This window comes from Seriola aureovittata, chromosome 24 (assembly GCF_021018895.1).
Source record: "Seriola aureovittata isolate HTS-2021-v1 ecotype China chromosome 24, ASM2101889v1, whole genome shotgun sequence".
Classification (NCBI taxonomy): Eukaryota; Metazoa; Chordata; class Actinopteri; order Carangiformes; family Carangidae; genus Seriola; species Seriola aureovittata.
Window position 1 is genome coordinate 3,705,074 of NC_079387.1, and position 20,509 is coordinate 3,725,582.

Consider the following 20,509-nt stretch of genomic DNA (forward strand, 5'->3'; position numbering starts at 1 on the left):
AAAAAGTTTGTTGTCAGCCACTTTTAAAGGTGATCACATGGGTATAAATGATATTTTTGGTTTGCGACATACAAAACCAAAGTGCAACAGGAAAATTCAAGACAAAGCGAGTTCATTTTTGTTGACATTTATTCTCCCGTAACACCTGTATCGGTACGCAAGAACCGACGACATACACGCAGTTTCGTCATTTTGAAGCCATCGCATTTCCAACCCAGTAATGCCTGTTCTACATTTCCTCCTTGCTCTTCATAAATAAGCCACAAACTTTTTAAAGGTCAGAATATCTGGAACATCAAACTTGGGCTTAAATGTCCCTTTAATGTACTAAGAAGCTCAACGGGATTGTACGCAGCAAGATGACATTTCCATTCATTTCAATCCATTGAAATAAATATCCACTGGTAAATTGTCTTTATATCCCAAAAGAACACCGAGTTATTTCATACCTCTCGTGGACTGTATAATTCAATAAATAAATGCTTAATTATCCAGAGCAAACGTTAAACCATTTCTTAAAACACCCATTACAACTCCATCAAACAGAAGCGCCGGCTTTCTTTCGGTTTCTGATCCACACAGTAGACAAACATGACGAATGTTGGGCAATATAATAAATACTGACATTCATTTACACACTTCTACTTCCTCAAGGTTATCTCTTCCAACCTTGACTATACACTAAAGGGAACTAGATAAAGAGCTCTATGGTTTCATAAAGCTCCCTCTGAATTAAATAATTTACTCTCAACATTTTAGTGCAATGAAACTGCTTCATGAGTCATCTGTGAGGGTGCATATGAAACACTTGCATTTGATTTGTTCAACATAAGATTTTTGCATGTGACTTGTGAATTGAATAACCAATGAATTCATAAAAGTGAATCTTAACCTTGTTTTTTTTTGTTGGTTTGGCTTTTTTTTAAAATAAAAACTAATAATCAGGTCCAGAAAACACACAAAACATAACAGAGAGATTCACAAGAGGAGCAACAAGGCCCAGTCTGACAACCGTGACAGGCCTTAAAAAAAAAAAAAAAAAAAAAAAAAACCTTCAGACCGACATCTTGTCTACAAGATAAATTAAACATTAACCAACTGCTTAAGATTTTATCCCCTAACTGTGTTCTTAGTTTCCTGGCTTCCGTCAAATTCAGAAATAAACCTATTTACATTTGCCCGTTTAATCCTAGAATGCCTTCATATATTGTGTGAACACAGAAATCCAAAATTGTGTGCCAGTTGCTTATCATTGCCCTTCATCGCATGTTTGCCCGTTACGCAACATACACATTGAATTTTTACAAACATTCGTGTATGTAAAAGAATGTCAATTTCATCAAAAAGCAAACTTGTCAGTTCATTAACCCCTGTTCCTTCCTTCCCTTGTTTTCTAACTTTATGTGTCTTAATCCCAACTGTTACAAAATAAATAAATATATATATATATATGTATATATATGTATATATATATATATATGTATAGACTCTTGTTAGTACACCGCTCCCATGAGACAAAGCAAAAACATCACAAAATGACTGTTGGAAGAACATTCAAGTGATAACAGTGACATATCGAATTACAACAAGTAATGCAAAATAGACAGTGAGTTTCATTAAACACCACTGTGGAAAGATAACAACCTGAACTACCGTCATGAGAGTTTCTACATAAATAAGCTCAGAGTTCATACTGTATCACCAGTGAAAAAAAAAAAAAAAAACAACAAAAAAAACAATGCATGCGCACTCCTGCTAAAATTCATGTCCAATGTAACAATGTGCTCTTGTCTGCTGTAAAGAAAAATAGATTAAAAAAAAAAAAACGATGAGAACGATAAAGAAAAGTCAGTTCAAATTTGTCCTGCTTTTCCAGTCAGTGGTAAGATTCATCATCAACGTCCTTCTTCTGGAATGCCTTTTGGAAAAACAGTGCAATAGAGTACAGGTGGTCCAGCGTGAAGAGCGATCGTTTCCACTTTCCATTTGATGGCTCCGGGAGTCTGAGCCTAGGTGTGGCCTAATTTTGACAGAAAAGTATCACAGACAGACAAGCTTTGTCATATTTCACCTTTGCTTGTATTAATCGTGTGTGGTTTGTTTATACTTGGAAGCGCAGCTGACATCAAGCCAGCTCAGTGGCGAGACAAATGGTTGTGATTCTAAGATGTTTATACTATGGCTGTAAAAGTTTTATTTTTTTGAAAAACAATATCGATACTGACCTGCTATGTATTTTGCACCGATTAACATCAACATGCTGCCCATGATGTAGAAGCCCAGTGGGACGCTGCTGAAGATACTAGTTTCACCTTTTGGTCAAGACAGAAAAACAATCACTCTGAACAATAAAGTCAAAAAATCAAAAAGTCAGAAGTGTGCACTCTGTGTAGTCGCCTTCAGAAAGATATGAAGGCTAACTGACAGGGTCAGTTTGGGCACTGAAACACAATACGATCTTTACTAGCTTAACTAGAAAACTAAAAAAAAATCTTAATTTGTCATCACTGAACCGTGTCAAAGAGAAAATGTTTTTTCAAAATCTGCCTCGACTGATTTTGAGAAAATTAACATTTCGTGTCATTTTATTTTGATAAGTTTATTTTTTTTCTTCATTAAAAATCAGGTTTTATCTCAAAATCCCTGAGCTTGTGTGTCGATATTAAGTGAAGAATTCAGTTTTGAGCGTGGGGGAAGCAGGAAGATTACAAAATGTCTTATACCGACAGATTAAGCCTCAATCATGTTATGGTACACTCCCCTCCGTAAGTATTGGAGCAGTGAGGCCAGTTCCTTTATTTTTGCTGTAGACTGAAAACATTTGGGTTTGACACCAAAAGATGAATATGAGACAAGAGATCAACATTTCAGCTTTTATTTCCTGGTATTTACATCTGGATCTGATACACAACTTAGAAGATAGCACCTTTTATTTTGAACACACCCATTTTTCATGTGAGCAAAAGTATTGGAACATGTGACTGACAGGTATGTATTGTTGCCCAGGTGTGTCCTATTACAATGATTATTCAAACAATAAATAGCACTGAATGTCTACGCTCAGTTTCAGATTGGGATTTTATAGTTTTTATAAATAGCATTTATAGTTAGAGGTGTAACTAACATGAAAACCAGAGAGCTGTCTATGGGTGAAAAAAAAGCAATTGTGAAGCTGAGAGAAGATGGAAAATCAATTACAGCCATTGCACAAACATTGGCCATAGCCAGTACAACCATTTTGAATGTCCTGAAGAAGAAAGAAACCACTGGTGTACTAAGTAACAGACATCGAATGGGTAGACCGAGGAAAACAGCAGCAGTTGACGACAGAAACATTGTGAGAGCTGTAAAGAAAGATCCTAAAACAACTGTTAGTGACATCAGCAACAACCTCCAGAGGGCAGGAGTGAAGGAATCAGAATCTACTGTTCACAGAAGACTTCGTGAACAACAGAACAGAGGCTAGACCGGAAGATGCAAACGACTCATTAGCAAGAGGAATAGGAAGGCCAGGCTGGAATTTGCCAAAAAAGTACAGAGACGGGCCTGAAAACTTCTGGGACAAAGTTTTATGGACTGATGAGGTAAAGATGAACCTTTACCAAAGTGATGGAAAGGCTAAAGTTTGGAGAAAGAAAGGATCTGCTCATGATCCCAAACATACAAGCTCATCTGTGAAACACGGTGGAGGTATAGTCATGGCTTGGGCTTGCATGGCTTCTTCTGGGACGGGCTCATTAATCTTCATTGATGATGTAACACATGATGGCAGCAGCAAAATGAACTCAGAAGTCTACAGAAACATTTTGTCTGCCAATTTAAAGAAAGATGCAACCAAACTGACTGGGAGATCATTCATCATGCAGCAAGATAATGACCCAAAGTGCACTGCAAAAACAACAAAGGAGTTCATCAGGGGCAAGAAGTGGAAGGTTTTAGACTGGCCAAGTCAATCTCCAGACTTAAACCCTATAGAGCATTTTACCTGCTAAAGAAGAGACTGAAGGGAGTAACCCCCCAAAATAAACAACAACTGAAAGAGGCTGCGGTGAAAGCCCGGAAAAGCATCGCAAAAGAAGAATGCAAAAGTTTGGTGATGTCAGTGGGTCACAGGCTTGATGCAGTTATTGCAAGCAAAGGATTTGCAAATAAATATTAAGTCTTATACACTTTAATCTATTTTAAGTCTATCTGTTCCAATACTTTTGCTCACCTAAGAATTTGGTGTTCCTTTACAAATAATGCTATCTTCTAAGTTGTGTATCAGATCCAGATGTAAATACCTGGAAATAAAGGTTGAAATGTTGATCTCTTGTCTCATATTCATCTTTTGATGTCAAACCCAAATGTTTTCAGTCTACAGCAAAAATAAAGGAATTGGCCTCACTGTTCCAATACTTTTGGAGGGGAGTGTACATCCTACAGCCAAATGGTTTTAAAAGATTTAAAAGAGCCACAGCAAAGGGACAATAACACAAAGTGGGAATTTGGAGCTAATGAAACTGTAACATTGGAAGATATCCCACAGTTTTGGCTGTTCTCAGCCTGATCGTGGCTCAAGTGTGAGTGTAGTCGTGCCTACCGTTTCCATTTCCAACAGGTTCCGTCGTCTCCCAGTTCATGGATTTTTGAACCGCCTTCTTCCACCGTGCGTACCGAAACTCGCTCTCTGCCGAACACATAGGCAGGAAATGTTTAACTCTACTGTTTTAAGCAGTAGCTACTGAAGACATCGTCCCATCTTTCCAGGCGTGTGGAGAGCAGCACCGGCTCACTGTACCTTCAGGGTTGATCTGAGGCTCAAACTTCTCTGATGTAACTTCACTCAGGTCCTCGGGGTTCAGACTCCACACGCTCACGCCCTCCGCCGCCCCGGCTGCCATCGCTGCACCGAGTGCTGTGGTCTCGGGCATAGACGGCTTCACTGAAAACAAAACGATGCAATTTTAATCAGATATGACGAGATATAACTCATCAGTAACGGTCATATAGCAATACGCTGCTTTACGCTCTACTTTTCTTCATATCACTTAGTAGTAGCGATAACACCAAAACAGTTTTTTGATGCACTGTATGGACAGTGTTGACATTTGCATTTTAGACACAGTCTGGAAATATTCAGTAAAACAGTTAAATTACATACTGGAATAAATACTGGCACATAATCAATCGGTTTTTTTAAACTGTCCAAATGATGTGTGGTTAGTCTCTACAAGGCCAGCAGAGGTCAGTAATTAATACCCTGTGTACCAATACAACAGTTTGACACATCGGGACTGCCATGCCGATGTTTTATGTATAAATAAATAAATAAATAAATAAATAAATAAATGTGTACACAGTTTTGCATGAGTGACCTGCTGCTTGAGGATCCAGTCTGGTGACTGCCACAGTTTGTTGCAACCATGTGCCCGTTACAAGTTTCTATTTGGCATGACACTTGGCATGTGTGCGCCAGTTCTGTTAATTGCACCCACGTTTCCCTCATTTGTGTCTTTTCGTTACATCTTAGTTTCTCCCACTGAAGCCGGAAAAGACACAAGGAGAGAGGAAATAAGATTTTTTGATCACAATGGCGCTGCTGGATGTATTTAAACTCTGTACAGATGAGTTGAACCTATAGCCATGAACCATGTCGACTGGGATGAAGTAATGTCATCATTTTTTTGCATTAATTGATATTCATTAGTACTGCTTGTAATTAGAATGTCTTATAGTTTGAAGAAAATATTTATCAGCCTAAATGTTTTAGGGAAAGTGCGTTAAATGTCTCACATTAAACTAGTCTCCATCTAACACATGCGTGCCTGGAAATGACAATACATACTTACTATAATATTATTCATGATATATATTAAAAGGGAAAATAAACTGTCATGAAAAGAAAAATCTTTCTGGTAAATGATGACGAGGAACGATCAAATAAGAGAAATGTCATGTGCCCGCTTGTTCCCTTTTGACTCGCACGTGACTAAATACCTGAAAACATGATAAGAAATAAATGGAAACCTTACCGACGGGGATACAGAGAATGTCAGCCTGCAGCTGCATCAGCAGCCTGTTGGACGTCATTCCTCCGTCCACCTGGAGCTGAGTTAGCGGGATGCCGCTGTCCTGATTCATGGCGTCCAGTATCTGTACCCAAACAAACGTCCCCAGTTATCACACACATAGCCGCGTCAATTCACACACACAAGAAACAGATAAAAATAAACACGTCTTGACGGGGAATATTCACATTTACCTCTCGTGTTTGGAAACAGACGGCTTCCAGCGCAGCAAATGCGAGGTGGCTCTTATTAGTAAACTGAGTTAAACCACATATGATCCTGTGACACAGAGAAAAAATAATAGTGAGTGAAGCAGAGAGTACCAATTATTTCAGCGGGTTGTGTGAGTAATTTTAGACATGTTTACTAAACTACAGAGAAGCTCTTGGTCTTACCCTCTTGCACTAGGCTCCCAGTAAGGTGCATAGAGACCTGAAAACGCAGGAACAAAGTAGCAACCGTAGGATGTACCGACTGATGCGGCCAACTTCTCTGCACAGGGAAAGAAACACAAAAGAAACATGGACGTCCTTTTAATGATTTATACTTCTTTGTTGTGCACAATAGCTATCCAACTTTGTTTTTATCCAAGAAATTAAATGACACAGCAGTCCTGCAGAAGGTGACCGCCGCAACGATTTTTCTGAACACAAACAAACAGGATGTACCGAGCTCTTCCGACGATCCGATGATGCCGAGGTTATCCTGCAGCCAACGAACCACAGCTCCTGCGATGGCCACGGAGCCCTGGCAAGAAGTAGCAGAATTTTAAAACAAAAAACAAATCACTTGAATTGACTGACTCGCATCCTCTGTTGCCTGTCAACTGCTTTGAGGTCGACAAAAGGAAAATCGTGCAGCTGAATCTATAAATTCTCAGATTGTGAACTTTGTTTCTTCCTTACATATTATAATTAATATTCCTGTCAAAAGTGTATTAACATTCTGTACCTCCAGCGCATAACAGGCAGGTTTGTCCCGACCAAGTTTGTACGCCACGGTGGTCAGAAGGCCGTGGTCAGACATTACAGGCTGAAAAACAACAGAAACAGTAGTGTGTGCAATGTGTGCAGGGGTGTCAATATTTATATGAGTGTTTCAAATACAAATCTTAATTATTGTACCTTGGCTCCAGTGTTTCGCAGGAGAAAGCAGCCAGTTCCATACCTGACCATGAGAACACATGAGAAATCTAACTTTTTGTTGAATTTCTAACAAAAAGGAAAACCCACATGACCTCAAAGACAATCTAAAAAAAAAAAAATCCACACACAAAGCCTCTTACGTGTTTTTAGCTTGCCCGTCCTGAAAACACATCTGTCCAACCAGTGCGGCTGACTGATCCCCGAGACACTGTTTTTAAAGTAAATAGATGCATTTATCACATAATAAAAAGGTCACATGATGTACATGGAGACAATGTTAGCAAAGTAGAAAAAAAGAGAAACTTACCCCTGAAATGGGAATACCTGAAAGAGCTCCTGATTTCTGTCAAAAGAAGATTCGTTGTTTTACAAGTGAACCGTGTGCTTTAGTAGTAGTAGTTCTATTCTATTGTATTTCTGGTTGTACCACCACATCATGAGTATTATCGAAACTTGAAATTATACACTTGTGTATAATTCAAGTGGGCATTTATTGGTCAAATAACGAATCAACAGCGATATTTTCACAAAAAAATATAAATACAATCAGTCACCAGCGGAGAAACATTCATTACAAGTCACAACACCGAAAACAAAAGGGACTTCCTCATTATTTGACTACATGAAGCCAAATAACAAAACTATGCTGATTTTTATTCTACCACTGCTCTTTTTTTTTTTTTTTTTTTTTTTCCCCCCATAAGGCAATACTGTAACAGTGGAAACACAGTGAGGGAAAACAAGGGCAAGTGTGAACCTGTCTAAATGAAAATGTCTTCACTCCTATGTGTCGTTTTGGTGAGATGTGTAAAGACAGAAGATAAAAGTTGGTTAAATATAACTGTGCCAAAGAGTGAAGAGATTTGATGGAAGATGGTCTGTCAGGGAAAACTGTGGGCGTCAGTGACGACCGGCCGAGTATCATGCCACAACAGAAGCAATGAGGGAGAGGGACCATCCAGCACATTTACAATAGAGTGTATGTGTGTGTGTCCTTGTGTTAGTGCGAGTGTGTGTGTGTCTGCTGGGTTCAAAACCACAAAACAGAAGCTGGTGAATTTGGTCTTCGGTACAGTCGGGCCTGTGTCAAAGCCAGACTAATTTTTTTTACTGTCTCTTTGCTGTGCAGACAGACAAACCTGCAATTGGCAGCTTGGGGGCACCAAAACAAGCTGTGATCACAGCATTGACTTATGGTTATTACGGTGATCGTGTCAGCAAACGGTTGCTTATTTAAACATCCAGCAGACACAGAGCAACACTCTCTGAAAACATTGTCCTCTTACTGTCAAACTGCTGTTGTCCATATGAGAGCATGGAGGGGCTGATATAAATCTTGGTATTTTCATACAAGTCATCTTCTGTTATGATCCTTTGCTCAAGGCAATAAGTTCAAGGAGCTGCAGGGAGTGTTTTGAGAGTCTTTCCTCTCAGGCTATATACACCGATTTGTTGACAGAAGTTGTTATGGGGTGTATGCGGCCTGAAAGGAATAACCGCAGACACTACGCAGGCCTGGAACAGTATTCTCACCTTGAGAGCTAATTTTGGACACTAAGATTTGCGACAGGGCAGCCTTTCATTTGAGTTTTATTTGCTGCTGCTGCTGCTGCTAGAGATGCATGCCTGATTGCACAAGAAGAAAAAGATGTAGAAACTGCTTCGGGTCAGTTATACAATGTTCAACTGCTCCGACTACCCACAGCTAATTGGTGTCGATACGAATTCTGGTGGTGTGACGAATTAGCTCGAATGTTTAAAACCTTGTGCTGGCGGTGCATTACAACGGCAAATGTATAACGTTAGTTAGAAGTTAGTTACAACTAAGCGGCGGTGAGTGTGTTGCGCTTCGGGTTTACAGCTTGGTTACTGCATCAAACGCTGTGCGTCTATACGTTTCTACATGCCTGTCCAATCTGTTCAATGTTCATTTCACTGATGGGATACACATCGTTTAGCAAAATAGGACAGCTGGTTGAAAATAGACCAAACTCTGAACTGTTTATATGACTTTCCAACGAGCAGTTATAAGGCAAAATGAATTGATTAATTCATTAATCAAAACAGCTCAGCTTCTAAAATATCCATAAGGGTCTTGGAAATGCACTGTGTGATGGCATTTCGCTGTGGCCACGGAGAAGCGGGGGCGGGTTACTTTGCACGATGAGGTAAAATAAGGATGGCGAGTCTTACTTACCCGGCTAGAACATATTTTCTACCAGTGAGAAAAGAGAGACAATGGCACACAAAAAAAAAATGCCTAAAAGGATTTCTCAGTCAAACGTCATGCACTTAAAAAACAGTCTGGAAGCATACTAAGAAAGAAAATAAACACGCACAAACACAAACATCTATTATCTTATCAGTGGCCTGTTGCGTGAGACATTCCGCTCTTTAACACGACACTAGTCACATTAGACACAGAAATGAAATTATTGGAATAAGAAATTTAATATAAACACTTATTAGTGATAAATTGTTGGTAGACTAGACTTGGCAACAGACTGACTGACTTACCATTAGGCCATATATTTCTGAAGAGCTCCTCACTCTGGGCAAGATCTCCATGGGAATACCAAAATATCTGATGAGAATTAAAACAAAGAGCAACAGTCTGTCAATAATTAAGTCAATTCTGTATTCTATATTTTTAAATAAACTATATACATATATATTGCATGAATTTTCTAAGTAAAAGCACAGTCTATTTCAGTGATATTTTTAAAATAACTGGCAGCATGATGGAGTTAAAGACCAATGAAACACAGCTGCCGTACTTGCAAAGTTCTGGGTCCCAGTCCATAGTGTGAATGTTAAACAGCATAGTTCTGCTGGCGTTGGTCACATCTGTGCAGTGGACTCCGCCCGACTTGCCCCCCGTCAAACACTGTTGGACGGCCGTAAAAATACATTTTTTAAAAATCTATCAGATCCGCATTTGACACGCAAAATTTCAACAACACCGACGCAACTGTTGAGGCGGGGAGTCTGTGCTCTCTTACCCAAATGAGCCAGGAGTCGATGGTGCCGAACATGGCGCGGTGAGACACGACGGCTTTGTGGACCTCGTCCACGTTGTCCATCAGCCAGCGAAGTTTCACTGCGCTGAAGTAAGTGCTGATGGGGAGCCCTGTTTTATGCTGCGGGATGACAATGACGTGAGCAACTCTACTAGTGCTGCTACTAGCGATGTTATCAGAAATCTGCATTTGATTTTAAATTGAAACTTTCTGAAAACTGAGACTGCACGCTCAACCTTGACCTGCAAGTCAAGAGGAATTAACAGAACAGATGAGGATCTCACCTTCAAGTGGTTCTTATTCCTTCCTGGCGTTTTGTTAATTAGACGTTCAACTGTGGATTGAGTCCGCAGGTCCAGCCAAACTGAACAAAAACACTGCAGTTATTTCATAGCGACCCAAATCGTACAAATCCAACAACCCTGTCTGCTGCTTGATTGCATCAGTGAGTGAGTTTGCTGCCAGTTTCACCGCTACACAATAGGAGTTCCATCTGTGTTATATCATCAAAGAATGTCAGATCTGCGCCAGGATAAATGGATATGATCTTCAAAAAATGACAAGAAACAAAACTAAACCCTACCGATTGCATTGTAGAGGGGCTCCCCGGTCTCTTTGTCCCAAACAAGTGTGGTCTCTCTTTGGTTGGTCACTCCGATAGCTAGACAAATTCAAGCGACAATTTCCAAAGACTTTAGATCGTAAACGCCTCCTTGAAATAGATGGCAATTATGTCCGAGTGCGGCTTAAAGAGAGCAAGTGGTAGCATTTAAGCCCCGTGTTCACATACCTTTAATGTTTGAGATGTCTATGTTGAGCTGGGTGAGTTTTTCACACGTCCGCTCCATGCACTCGTACACCGACTGCAGAATTTCTTTGGGGTCCTCCTCCACCCATCTGAAAATTACACCAAAAAACACAATGATTAAGATCTATACATTTCTAAATTGCCTGTGCATCTTTTAGGATCTAACAGGACAGGATCTAACTCATAACTGGATCACTTTAGTCTTTTCACTTACCCTTCTTTGGGGAAGCTCTGTTTGATTTCCACCTGATGATGGCTGAGGAGCTCTGCCGTTTTTGAATTAAACACCTTCAAAGAGAGGAAACATCACAAGAGAAAGAAAGTAGCTTCAGCAGTAACCTTACATGCATTTCTCTGCGGGATTTTAACAATACAGTTATACCAACACAAAATGAACACACATTCGGTCCTAAAGCATCACAAAATGAAATCAACAATCATTGAAAAAGTGAAATCAAAATATTTCACTCCATATTTCTATATTTAGTTCAGAGACAACAGAGCAAAAATGAACTTCAGCCATCTGTGACCAGGTGTTAAGTTTCTTTCAGTGTGAAGCAACTAATCCACAATAAACTGTTGGCTCACAATTATCAGCCACACCCAGAAAATAAAGCAGGCCCTTTGTATTTGTTAGAAAAGAAACATTGCATAAAAACTAATTTGAAACTTAAGACTGGATAAACACCTTCAAGAAAAGATTAAAGAGATGCCAAAATGAAACATTGCACCATCAAGCAAATTTCTCAAAAGCTGGGCCCTGGATTAACCAGACACAGAAACCCTTCACTAAACATTTACACGTGACATTTCAAGAACATTAAAGGAAAACAAAAATACAGTGTAAGTTCAATTATTTTGATGTTCAGTTTACCTATAATCATGTCAATTAATTGATTACTTATTTGGTCGATATGACGTCATAAAATTGTGAAAAAAGGCCATCAATGTTTTCAAGACACATTTTAAATGAACTTGTTTTGCCCCAAAACCCAAAAATACTTCATTAACTGTAATGGAAGATTGATGAAACCAGCATAATATTCACATTAGAGAAGCGGGTAGAGGTACAAGCTAATCAGAGAAAACGTATCTCACGTGTGTATTTATATTGCTGTATAGCTATTTTAAATGACCTTCTGCGTGGATAAATTAAAACATGTCTCTAATGTAACAACAGTCAGAGTCCTCCTGCGGGACACTTACACGCAGCACGAATTAGAGCTACGCATTTAAAGCTTCTTATTAACATCCAACACACCGGTTAACACTGCGAGTGTACGGTAACACAGAGGCTGGAAAATACAGCCAAGGACATGGTTATGAGCCAAATATTAAATGTAACACGGCTAGCTCGCACCGAGGGGAGACTCTCTTACCAGAAACCGAGTGGAGCTCGTTCCCTGGTCGATGGCAGCAACCAGCGGCCCCAGCATTATCCGGTGTGAGGATGCGGCCATGGTGCCGTTCATGGGCAGCCCCGGAGCTTCGGCACCGCGCTGGCGAGGAAACCGATTACCACCACCAACACCGGCGAAAGCGGCTCAACCTCAACCAAAGTCGGGCAGTCAGTCGCGGCCTTCATACGTAACGTTGGACCCGGCAATCAGTGATGACGCAGCCAGCTGTGTCCTAAAAACAATGGTGTAAAAATCATTATTTACAGTTTACGTTTTAGATACTGTAATTTTCTCACAAACCTTTTCATGAAGTTAACAGTTTGGAGTTTAACAGTTTACCATCTTGTATCCACTTAATTTTTACTTCATTGATCAAATTGGGAGAAATATTTGTTGTGGGCATTTACACTAAAAAAGGAACACATACCGTTCGCAGAAAGTTCAATTAATTTGTAGAAGATGAACGGCACTCAATCTCTGATATTAATGTACAAAACGACTAGTTCCCATACCGGGAGTCGAACCCGGGCCGCCTGGGTGAAAACCAGGAATCCTAACCGCTAGACCATATGGGACACCGTCAACAATTTCAAAAAATATAAAGATAAATATGAATCATTGATGAGTTCATTGACGCGTATATATTCGTTTTATATTTGTGTTTCTCAAATATTGATATTGTTTATGGGAACAAATTCAAACATCATCGCATCTAAAAATAAATAAATAAATAATTTACAATCATTGTGAGGCAATACTTTTTTGTGCTTTTGGTTCTCAATAATTAGCAAGATTTGTATTTTATTGCTATTATTATATATTGTATTTTATGTATTTTATATTTCTACAAAGCATTTCTATATTACACCACCAGCGGGCAATAAAATATCAAAATAAACCGGTAGAGATCTTGCTCGACGTCCTTAATAACCAAGCTATCCTTTTCGATCGAGGTGCCCCACAACCTCTTAAAGGCTTTTTTTTCCACATTTCTTTATTTTTGCGGAGCTTTTTTCTTTTCCTTTTTCCATTTAATTTTAACCTGTAGTCTCGTTTGTTCTGCGCCGGGCGATGGCGTCATCAGTAACGGACGGTGTTGTCATTCTTGAAATGTGGGAAGCGGTTGTCTCTTTATTTGGTTCGTTTTAAATTCTCCGTCGCAGTTTAATCTACAAAGTCCTGACCAAAATGTAAGTAAATCGATACACCGGGGAATTTTATTTGTACGTTCAGAGCCAGTTACTTATTTGGCCCTGGGCAGGATTTGGGACAGTTAGCCACGTCAGTTGCCCATGCTAAAGATAACCTAACTCATTTATGTTTGTTATCCAGTAATAGTTGTTTTTGTGTATTTTCAGGGCCGACTACTGGAAGTCACAACCGAGGAAATTCTGTCAGTACTGCAAGTGCTGGATTGCAGACAATAAGCCTGTGAGTGGGTGGAAATATGCTTTGCATGTTGCTGAGGAAAGTTTCTACAAATATACTACTAATGTCTCTCCTGGTGTTTGTTTTCCTCTGCAGAGCATTGAATTCCACGAAAGAGGGAAGAATCACAAAGAAAATGTGGCTGCCAAAATTTCAGAGGTATTTACATTTACTTTTTTCTTTCTGTGTTTAAGCAGGGACTGAATATTCCGTCTTTCAGGGGTGAAATGCTGCCAACGAGATCGATAATATGCCTGCAGTTAATTGAGCAAAAACGTAGTTAGTAATGTGAGTTGAATTTCATAATCTGAATGAACCTTGCCCATGCAGATTCTCAGTCTGCTTGCTGATTCACAAGAACTCAGCACTCAGGCAGCAAGTAATGATTATTTTAATTACTGATTAATCTGGCAAATTATTTATTTGATTTTTTGATAAATCAATTAATCTTTTGTCCATGAAATACTACAAAAGAAAAGGAAAACATCCTCATGCATCAAAGTCCTCATATTTGAGATGCTAGAAAAAGCAAATATTTGCCTGTTCTTTTTTGAAAAATTACTATTCGGTTATTATATTATTAAAATAGTTGCTTAATTTTCTGTCAGTCAACTAATTGGCTAATTGTTGTTTCCCTAATTAACAATTCTATAACCAAAAATACAAATGTTCTGTATTCATCAATTGGGGTTCACAGTAACACACACAGGCATGAATACTAACAGCCAAGAAAAACTTGCCTGTCTTGGCACTGCTCTCAGGACTGGCAGGGGAGATAAGGTCCAGGCATAACACTCTGACTTGACAGCTCTCTTCTGATTGGCTAGTAGTAGTTGTCACTCATGCCCTCCTATCTTTCTTTCTGCAGATTAAAAAGAAGAGCATTGAAAAGGCGAAGCAGGAGGAACGTATGTCTAAAGAGTTTGCAGCGATGGAGGAGGCTGCGATGAAAGCATATCAGGAAGATCTGAAGAGGATGGAAAGGGAGGCAGCAGGTAACTGTTTGACATTTTAATGAAATAATGTGGAAGCTATGTGGGCAAAACTTTTGCTCTTTGATTACATTTAATTGTTATTGTGCTATGATCAGGTTTACCACCCCAAACAACTACTGCCGCTAAGCCACAACCTCAGGCAAAACCCCATCCCAGAAAACAGCAGAAGAAAGAGAAAGCAACCAAGAGGTTCACAAAGCAAACAGCAACGCGGGTTTGGGTTGAAGGACAAACAGATGATGGACAGACATACTATTACAACACAATAACTGGAGGTAAGGAAACCTGAAAATACAACTCTTCTTTAACATGACAGTTAACCCACAATAGTTTTATATTTCAGTTCAAACAGACTCTTTTCGATGTGGTTGCGGTATTTTGTTGTCTATGTATTTTAACTACAGAATCTCAGTGGGAGCAACCAGGGGGTTTCCGGGGAGAAAGTTCAGCCTCTGCACACCCTGGACAGACTGAGGTTAATAATCAAATGTTTTTGTTTCTGTGCATTTTTAGTATATTTATTTTATTTCAAACTATATTGTATTATTCTGTTCATAGTATGCATTTATATGTTATATCATGTTTCTCTTTAGAGCTCTTCAGGCTGTCCTTGGATGGAAGCCGTCAGTCCTGATGGTTATACATATTACTATAACACAGAGACTGGAGGTGGAATACGTTTTTATGCATTTACACTTTCTTCTACTTATTTTCTGTGTGCTTTATTGCTGGATTTCATTACTAATTGCACGCTATGTCTTTCTCACCTCACAGAGTCCAGCTGGGAGAAACCAGCAGACTTTCCTTCAAATGAGGCATCTGGATCCGGGTCCTGCAGAGAAGAAGAGAGTCAAGAGGAGCCTTTAACCCCTCAGCCCGAGCCACTTTCAGGAGGAGAAGAGAGCCCCACTGGGGCCCAGGCATCTCAGGAGGCTGAGGTCCCTGAAGAAGCCAGTGAGCAGCCCAAAGTCCCAAAGATCAGCTTCAGGGTGAGAGAAGCGCATGAGTATTAGCAAAAAGAATTTTAACTTCTGCCGGTTCAGATTCTATGAAAAAAAAAAAAAAAAAATCGAGACCTCACAGTCCTCGTTTTTTTTGTTTTCAGAAAAGGAAAGCAGAGGCTGAGCCTTCAGAAAAAGAGGGAGAAGAGAAAGCAAGTGATGATACTCCCAAACAGGATGCTGAAGAGATGAAAAAAGAGGAGGAAGAGGTCCAAAGCACAACAGCTGAACCTGAGGAGAAGAAAGAGGAGGAGGCGACACAAGTGGTGACACAAGCCAAAAGGCCCAAAGCTGCCAATCCATATGGGGCCTGGGAACAGATCCAGGAAGAGGAGGATCCATTGTAAGTGAAGCGCTATTTGAACGGTTAATTAGGATACCGGTACACTACGGATTGATCCTCTCATTTATTTCAGTAGCTACTGAAAAGGCACTGAGTGTTTCTTTTTTCTTTATTCTCCAGTGCCAATGTGGACCTACAGTTGCCCCAGGTGGAGGGAAGCACAGCCAGCGCTCCAGCTGACGTGCCGCCGGAACCCAAACCCAAGTTCAAGGAGCGCATCATCACCTCCCTTGGAGACGAAGGTGGACCTGCTTCATTCAGGAGGAACAAGACGCAGAACGGCAAATCCAGGAGCCTCCGACAGAGAGACAATGACGACTGACCCAAACGCGTCAAAGCTTCAAGCCAGAATGAGACTTTTACACCAATACAACTCTTTCTAGGAACGTGCTGACATTGAAATGCACCGTTTTGATCTTTGAAGTATGCGCAAATCTTTTTTTTTTTTTTTTTTGTATTAACAATTTTAGGACAAATTGGCTGAAAAAACACATTTTTTCTAATCCCAAAAATGTCTACCATTGGACACAATACGTGCTGTTTTTCTGTACCGAGATCTGTCGCAATGAAGCTGTGCGACGCTTTTATAGTCTTCAGGTTGGTATTATCCCATTTACGCAATATTGTAGGCAGCCTGGCGTGATAATTTTGGTGAAGACATGTCTTAGTCTGGTAATCGCAAATGTATCCATACAGAGCAATTCAAAAAGTTTTTGTATTTTCCACATCTGTATTTTTTTACCAGTGTAAGTTATGAAAGGCTAGTGGAAACACCATTGCATTACTTGTCAGTTAAAGTGAATGAATGTCATACATTATGAGATGGGGAAAATGTGATCTCAATAAATGATGACTGTCTGGATACTGAGAAAATTATTTTTTTCAAAATTTAACTGATTGGAGGGAAAGCTTTTCAGCCACGCGTGAATAAAGAATCATCATAATTAATTAATACCAGTTAGAGTTAAATGTCCAGCCATCGTGAAGAAAACATTCATTTATAATAAGAGATGACCAGAGAAGAAAAAATTGGAGTTTGTTGTTCAGCTGGCACACATACACAGGGTGTGACATGCTCTTGGTGAGTGAGTGTAAAAAGCTGATATGTGGTTTTACCGCACCCTGACTGGCAAAGAACCATCAAGAATATTTACCCACAATAAACAGTACTGATGGCTGTTTACATTCAGTGTAGACAGTCAACTTTACTATCAAGTTTTTACCGTGAAAAGTAGTAATCATACTAAAATATTTATAATTTATACATAAATATTGCTCATCTGTAAAGCTGTAGCATTATTTAGGGAATTGCCATGGCACAAAATATATAATTTCATATTTTATTACAAAAATAAAAATCTATTATGAGCAATGGTTGCAGTTCCTCTTATGTATGTATGTATGCATCCTTTGCAATGTGACTATTGCATAAGTGTAAATTTCAATATGAATGATGATATAATATATTTTTCAGTCCTGGTATGCAGTCACAGTACCGTAGGATGTGTTGGAGAAAATCATCCACTACACCACATATTGCATGTTCAGTCCACCTGACAGGAAGCTGTTTTGTGCATCAGTCTGCAGATTGTCCAGACTCTGGTTGTCTCAGACTGCCGCTGCTGCTCTCCACCATCTCGAGAAGAGACTCCCTCTCTGCGTGTTCAAGTACGTCAGAGATCAGGTCATCGAGAGCCGCCCCTCCTCTCATGAACTCCTGAACACATGGACCAGAACATATGACACTGATTTTTACTAATGAGTTGAGAGATTTAAAAGTGGGTAATAAAAAAAATTTAAGAAACCAGAGATTCAACCGTACACAACAGTTTTGCCTGTTTTACAAGTTTGAAAATGACAAGAATGACAAACTTAAAATGTACGGGTTAACATTTCCTTATGGAGACACGTTGACTCTCTTAATATCTAACCTTAATGTCTCTTGTGACATATCCAGTCCTGTGGTCTGTGACACGATCCTGGCTGAAGTTGTAGGTGCGAATCCTCTCTGACTGAGAGCGTGTACCCACCTGTAGTTAGGAACGTGAGAATTAAGACATTGCAAAAATATCTGAATATTACATCAGTTTTCCTGGTAATAATGGTCACTCACCTGCTGCTTTCGTGCAGTATGCCTCTGCTCAGTATCTTTACCCATCATGCTCTGGTAGAGTCGGGCCCTCAGCACACGCATGGCGGTATCTCTGTTTTGCAGCTGAGAGCGAGTCTGCTGACTTTCAGCTGTTATGCCTGTTGGGAGGGTAAACTAACGGTGAACACAGAAGGCGACCAGGCCTCATATTTATATGACATAAAAGCAGAGCTGTCCGTAAATGTTTCTGGCATGTTTTACCGGTGGGGAGATGAACGACGCGCACTGCGCTGTCTGTTGTGTTGACACTCTGGCCCCCGGCACCTCGAGCTCTGAATGTGTCAATGCGAAGATCCTTTGGATCGATGTGGACATCAACCTACAAACACAGAACAAAAAGGACACAAGTGGAAAAAAAATACTTTTCTACCATGCTAATAAACGCAGACTTATGAGAACGCAGGTGGGAAAGAGACAAGAGTGTACCTCCACTGGCTGAGGCAGAATAATAACAGTCATGGTTCCTGTGTGGATACGCTGCATCCTGGAGGAGAGGCCCACCTCAGGGATCCTCTGCACCCGGTGTGTTCCTCCTTCATGCTTCAGGTGTCTGTACACATTGTCCCCGGTTATTCGTATCGCTGCATGGTGCAAACCCCCTGAGACACACGGTCAATCAATGTTAAACTTTTTATGCTCTTTGGACATTTTAACTTGTCACAGCAAAAAAAATGGGAGCTGGGTTAATAGCATTTATTCTGTTTTAGTGCAGCAGCTGAAAGACTGATTGGCTCAACATTTTTTCATGGTCATGTCCATGCACTACCATTTTAGACACCACTGAATTAATAAAGATTTATCTACAGTGTATATGTTGATCCTGCATAAAAAAAAACAATTGAAACTGAACACTCAAGAAGATGAATGATACAGAAATACAGTCAAAAACATGATTTACCATACTCAGCAGGTGTGTAGTTATAAACCTCAAAGTCCCAGTTCTTGTAAGACGCAAAACCCTGGTACATGTCAAACATTTCTCTGCTGAATTGCTGACAGATGTCACCTAAAACCACATTTAGGATAATAGAAAGTTTAAGAAAACGTATCGGCAAGCCGATTTTAAAAATGTAAAGAAACAGATTATTTTCTGTTTGCATTCTTTCATACCTCCTGTTGTTCGTCCTGATACGACCTCCAGCAAGACATTACTGGAGTCAAGAGGGTCAGTGGGCACAAGTGCTTTGATCAACTGGAAAGAAAGAAGGTTCCACTCATTAACTCTGAATTTTCTATTTATTTCAATATATGTTTGATCATTATTTTGTGTTCTTACATCTTTTCTCAAAGCCAAAATCTTGCTGGAGATTTGCCCTTCCTCCTCCTTTAACAACTGGGTGAGCTGTTCGTCTTCATCTTTGGTACCAGCTGAACCTGCAGTCAGGGGGAAACAGAACAAGGCATTTTGATGCTATCTGCAATTTAACATGGATACCATCTGACATTCTAACACTGTTTAGTTTTTAATTTCCTCTGTCATTACCAAAGAATTACTTTATGTCTTGACATTTGTTACTGACAGAAATACAATAATACTCACCATTCAGTAGTGAAAAGACTTCCTCGTGGTCTTTAAGGGCTTGTTCAATACTACCAAATATATTTGCCAGAGGCAGCAGCTCTGTGTGTTTCTTTATAAGCTGTTTTCTGTCAGACTCGTTGAGATAAACATGTTGTAACCTCTCGCTGAGGTCTCTGTACTCCCCCATGAGTTGCTGAAGGTACCTCTGGAAAGACTCGCTCTGATACAAGTCCCCCAGATCGCTGTGACTGAGACGTTTTGATTCTACTGTGCCCCGGTAAGGCACCTCTGTAATGTTAGCATATTTCAGACTGGTGTGTCCTGGCAGTGTCCTCCATCCTCCTCTTATTCCTGTACTGCTGTAAACTACACGGCTACACAGTGAGCACAGTCGAAACCAGCGATTGACGAGCATGTCACTACATTTACAGCGCAATGAGTAAAGAAAAACAATATCTACACGCGTTGTTGGAGTGTTTTCACTGCAACTGTAGCATGTAAGACAAACCGGAAGTAGTTTAGGAAAAGAGGTCGAGGAGACGAAAGAAGTGAATGCTGGGAGCTGTAGTTTCATTGTATAGTACTTTGGTCCAGCCATAGTTGAACTCTTACGTTATTTATTTATTTATTTATTTATTTATTTAT

The 20,509-nt window shown here is 39.9% G+C and overlaps 3 protein-coding genes and 1 non-coding gene across 5 annotated transcripts; 1 reads left to right on the plus strand and 3 right to left on the minus strand.

The window, feature by feature from the left end:
* Positions 1 to 111: 111 nt before the first annotated feature.
* gk (glycerol kinase) lies at positions 112 to 12,651 on the minus strand. 2 transcript variants are annotated; one of them, XM_056370872.1, is made up of 21 exons: positions 12,403 to 12,651; positions 11,238 to 11,311; positions 11,006 to 11,112; positions 10,799 to 10,876; positions 10,500 to 10,579; positions 10,198 to 10,335; positions 9,973 to 10,082; positions 9,713 to 9,779; positions 9,393 to 9,410; positions 7,503 to 7,538; positions 7,336 to 7,403; positions 7,175 to 7,217; positions 7,002 to 7,082; positions 6,719 to 6,797; positions 6,446 to 6,542; positions 6,245 to 6,329; positions 6,015 to 6,135; positions 4,781 to 4,924; positions 4,583 to 4,669; positions 2,226 to 2,312; positions 112 to 2,020 (listed from the first exon to the last, which is right to left on the minus strand). In XM_056370872.1, the coding sequence occupies exons 1-21, from the start codon at positions 12,493 to 12,495 to the stop codon at positions 2,010 to 2,012; spliced, it is 1,704 nt and encodes a 567-aa protein (XP_056226847.1). In that variant the 5' UTR covers positions 12,496 to 12,651; the 3' UTR covers positions 112 to 2,009. The 2 variants fall into 2 exon arrangements, with proteins under 2 accessions (XP_056226847.1, XP_056226848.1); XM_056370873.1 differs by lacking the exon at positions 9,393 to 9,410.
* A 275-nt stretch (positions 12,652 to 12,926) lies between these two features.
* Positions 12,927 to 12,998, minus strand: trnae-uuc (transfer RNA glutamic acid (anticodon UUC)). The gene has a single exon. It is a non-coding gene; the product is annotated as a tRNA-Glu (tRNA).
* A 474-nt stretch (positions 12,999 to 13,472) lies between these two features.
* Positions 13,473 to 17,052, plus strand: wbp4 (WW domain binding protein 4). The gene is made up of 10 exons (XM_056370879.1): positions 13,473 to 13,613; positions 13,782 to 13,854; positions 13,948 to 14,010; positions 14,720 to 14,846; positions 14,942 to 15,121; positions 15,251 to 15,321; positions 15,440 to 15,515; positions 15,621 to 15,835; positions 15,952 to 16,190; positions 16,311 to 17,052. Coding segments are annotated over exons 1-10 (1,248 nt in total). The 5' UTR covers positions 13,473 to 13,611; the 3' UTR covers positions 16,513 to 17,052.
* A 464-nt stretch (positions 17,053 to 17,516) lies between these two features.
* mtrf1 (mitochondrial translational release factor 1) lies at positions 17,517 to 20,490 on the minus strand. The gene is made up of 9 exons (XM_056370874.1): positions 19,883 to 20,490; positions 19,619 to 19,716; positions 19,453 to 19,534; positions 19,241 to 19,348; positions 18,769 to 18,941; positions 18,544 to 18,661; positions 18,304 to 18,440; positions 18,122 to 18,220; positions 17,517 to 17,907 (listed from the first exon to the last, which is right to left on the minus strand). Exons 1-9 carry the CDS (start codon positions 20,460 to 20,462, stop codon positions 17,767 to 17,769), a joined length of 1,536 nt encoding a protein of 511 aa, XP_056226849.1. The 5' UTR covers positions 20,463 to 20,490; the 3' UTR covers positions 17,517 to 17,766.
* Positions 20,491 to 20,509: the final 19 nt, after the last annotated feature.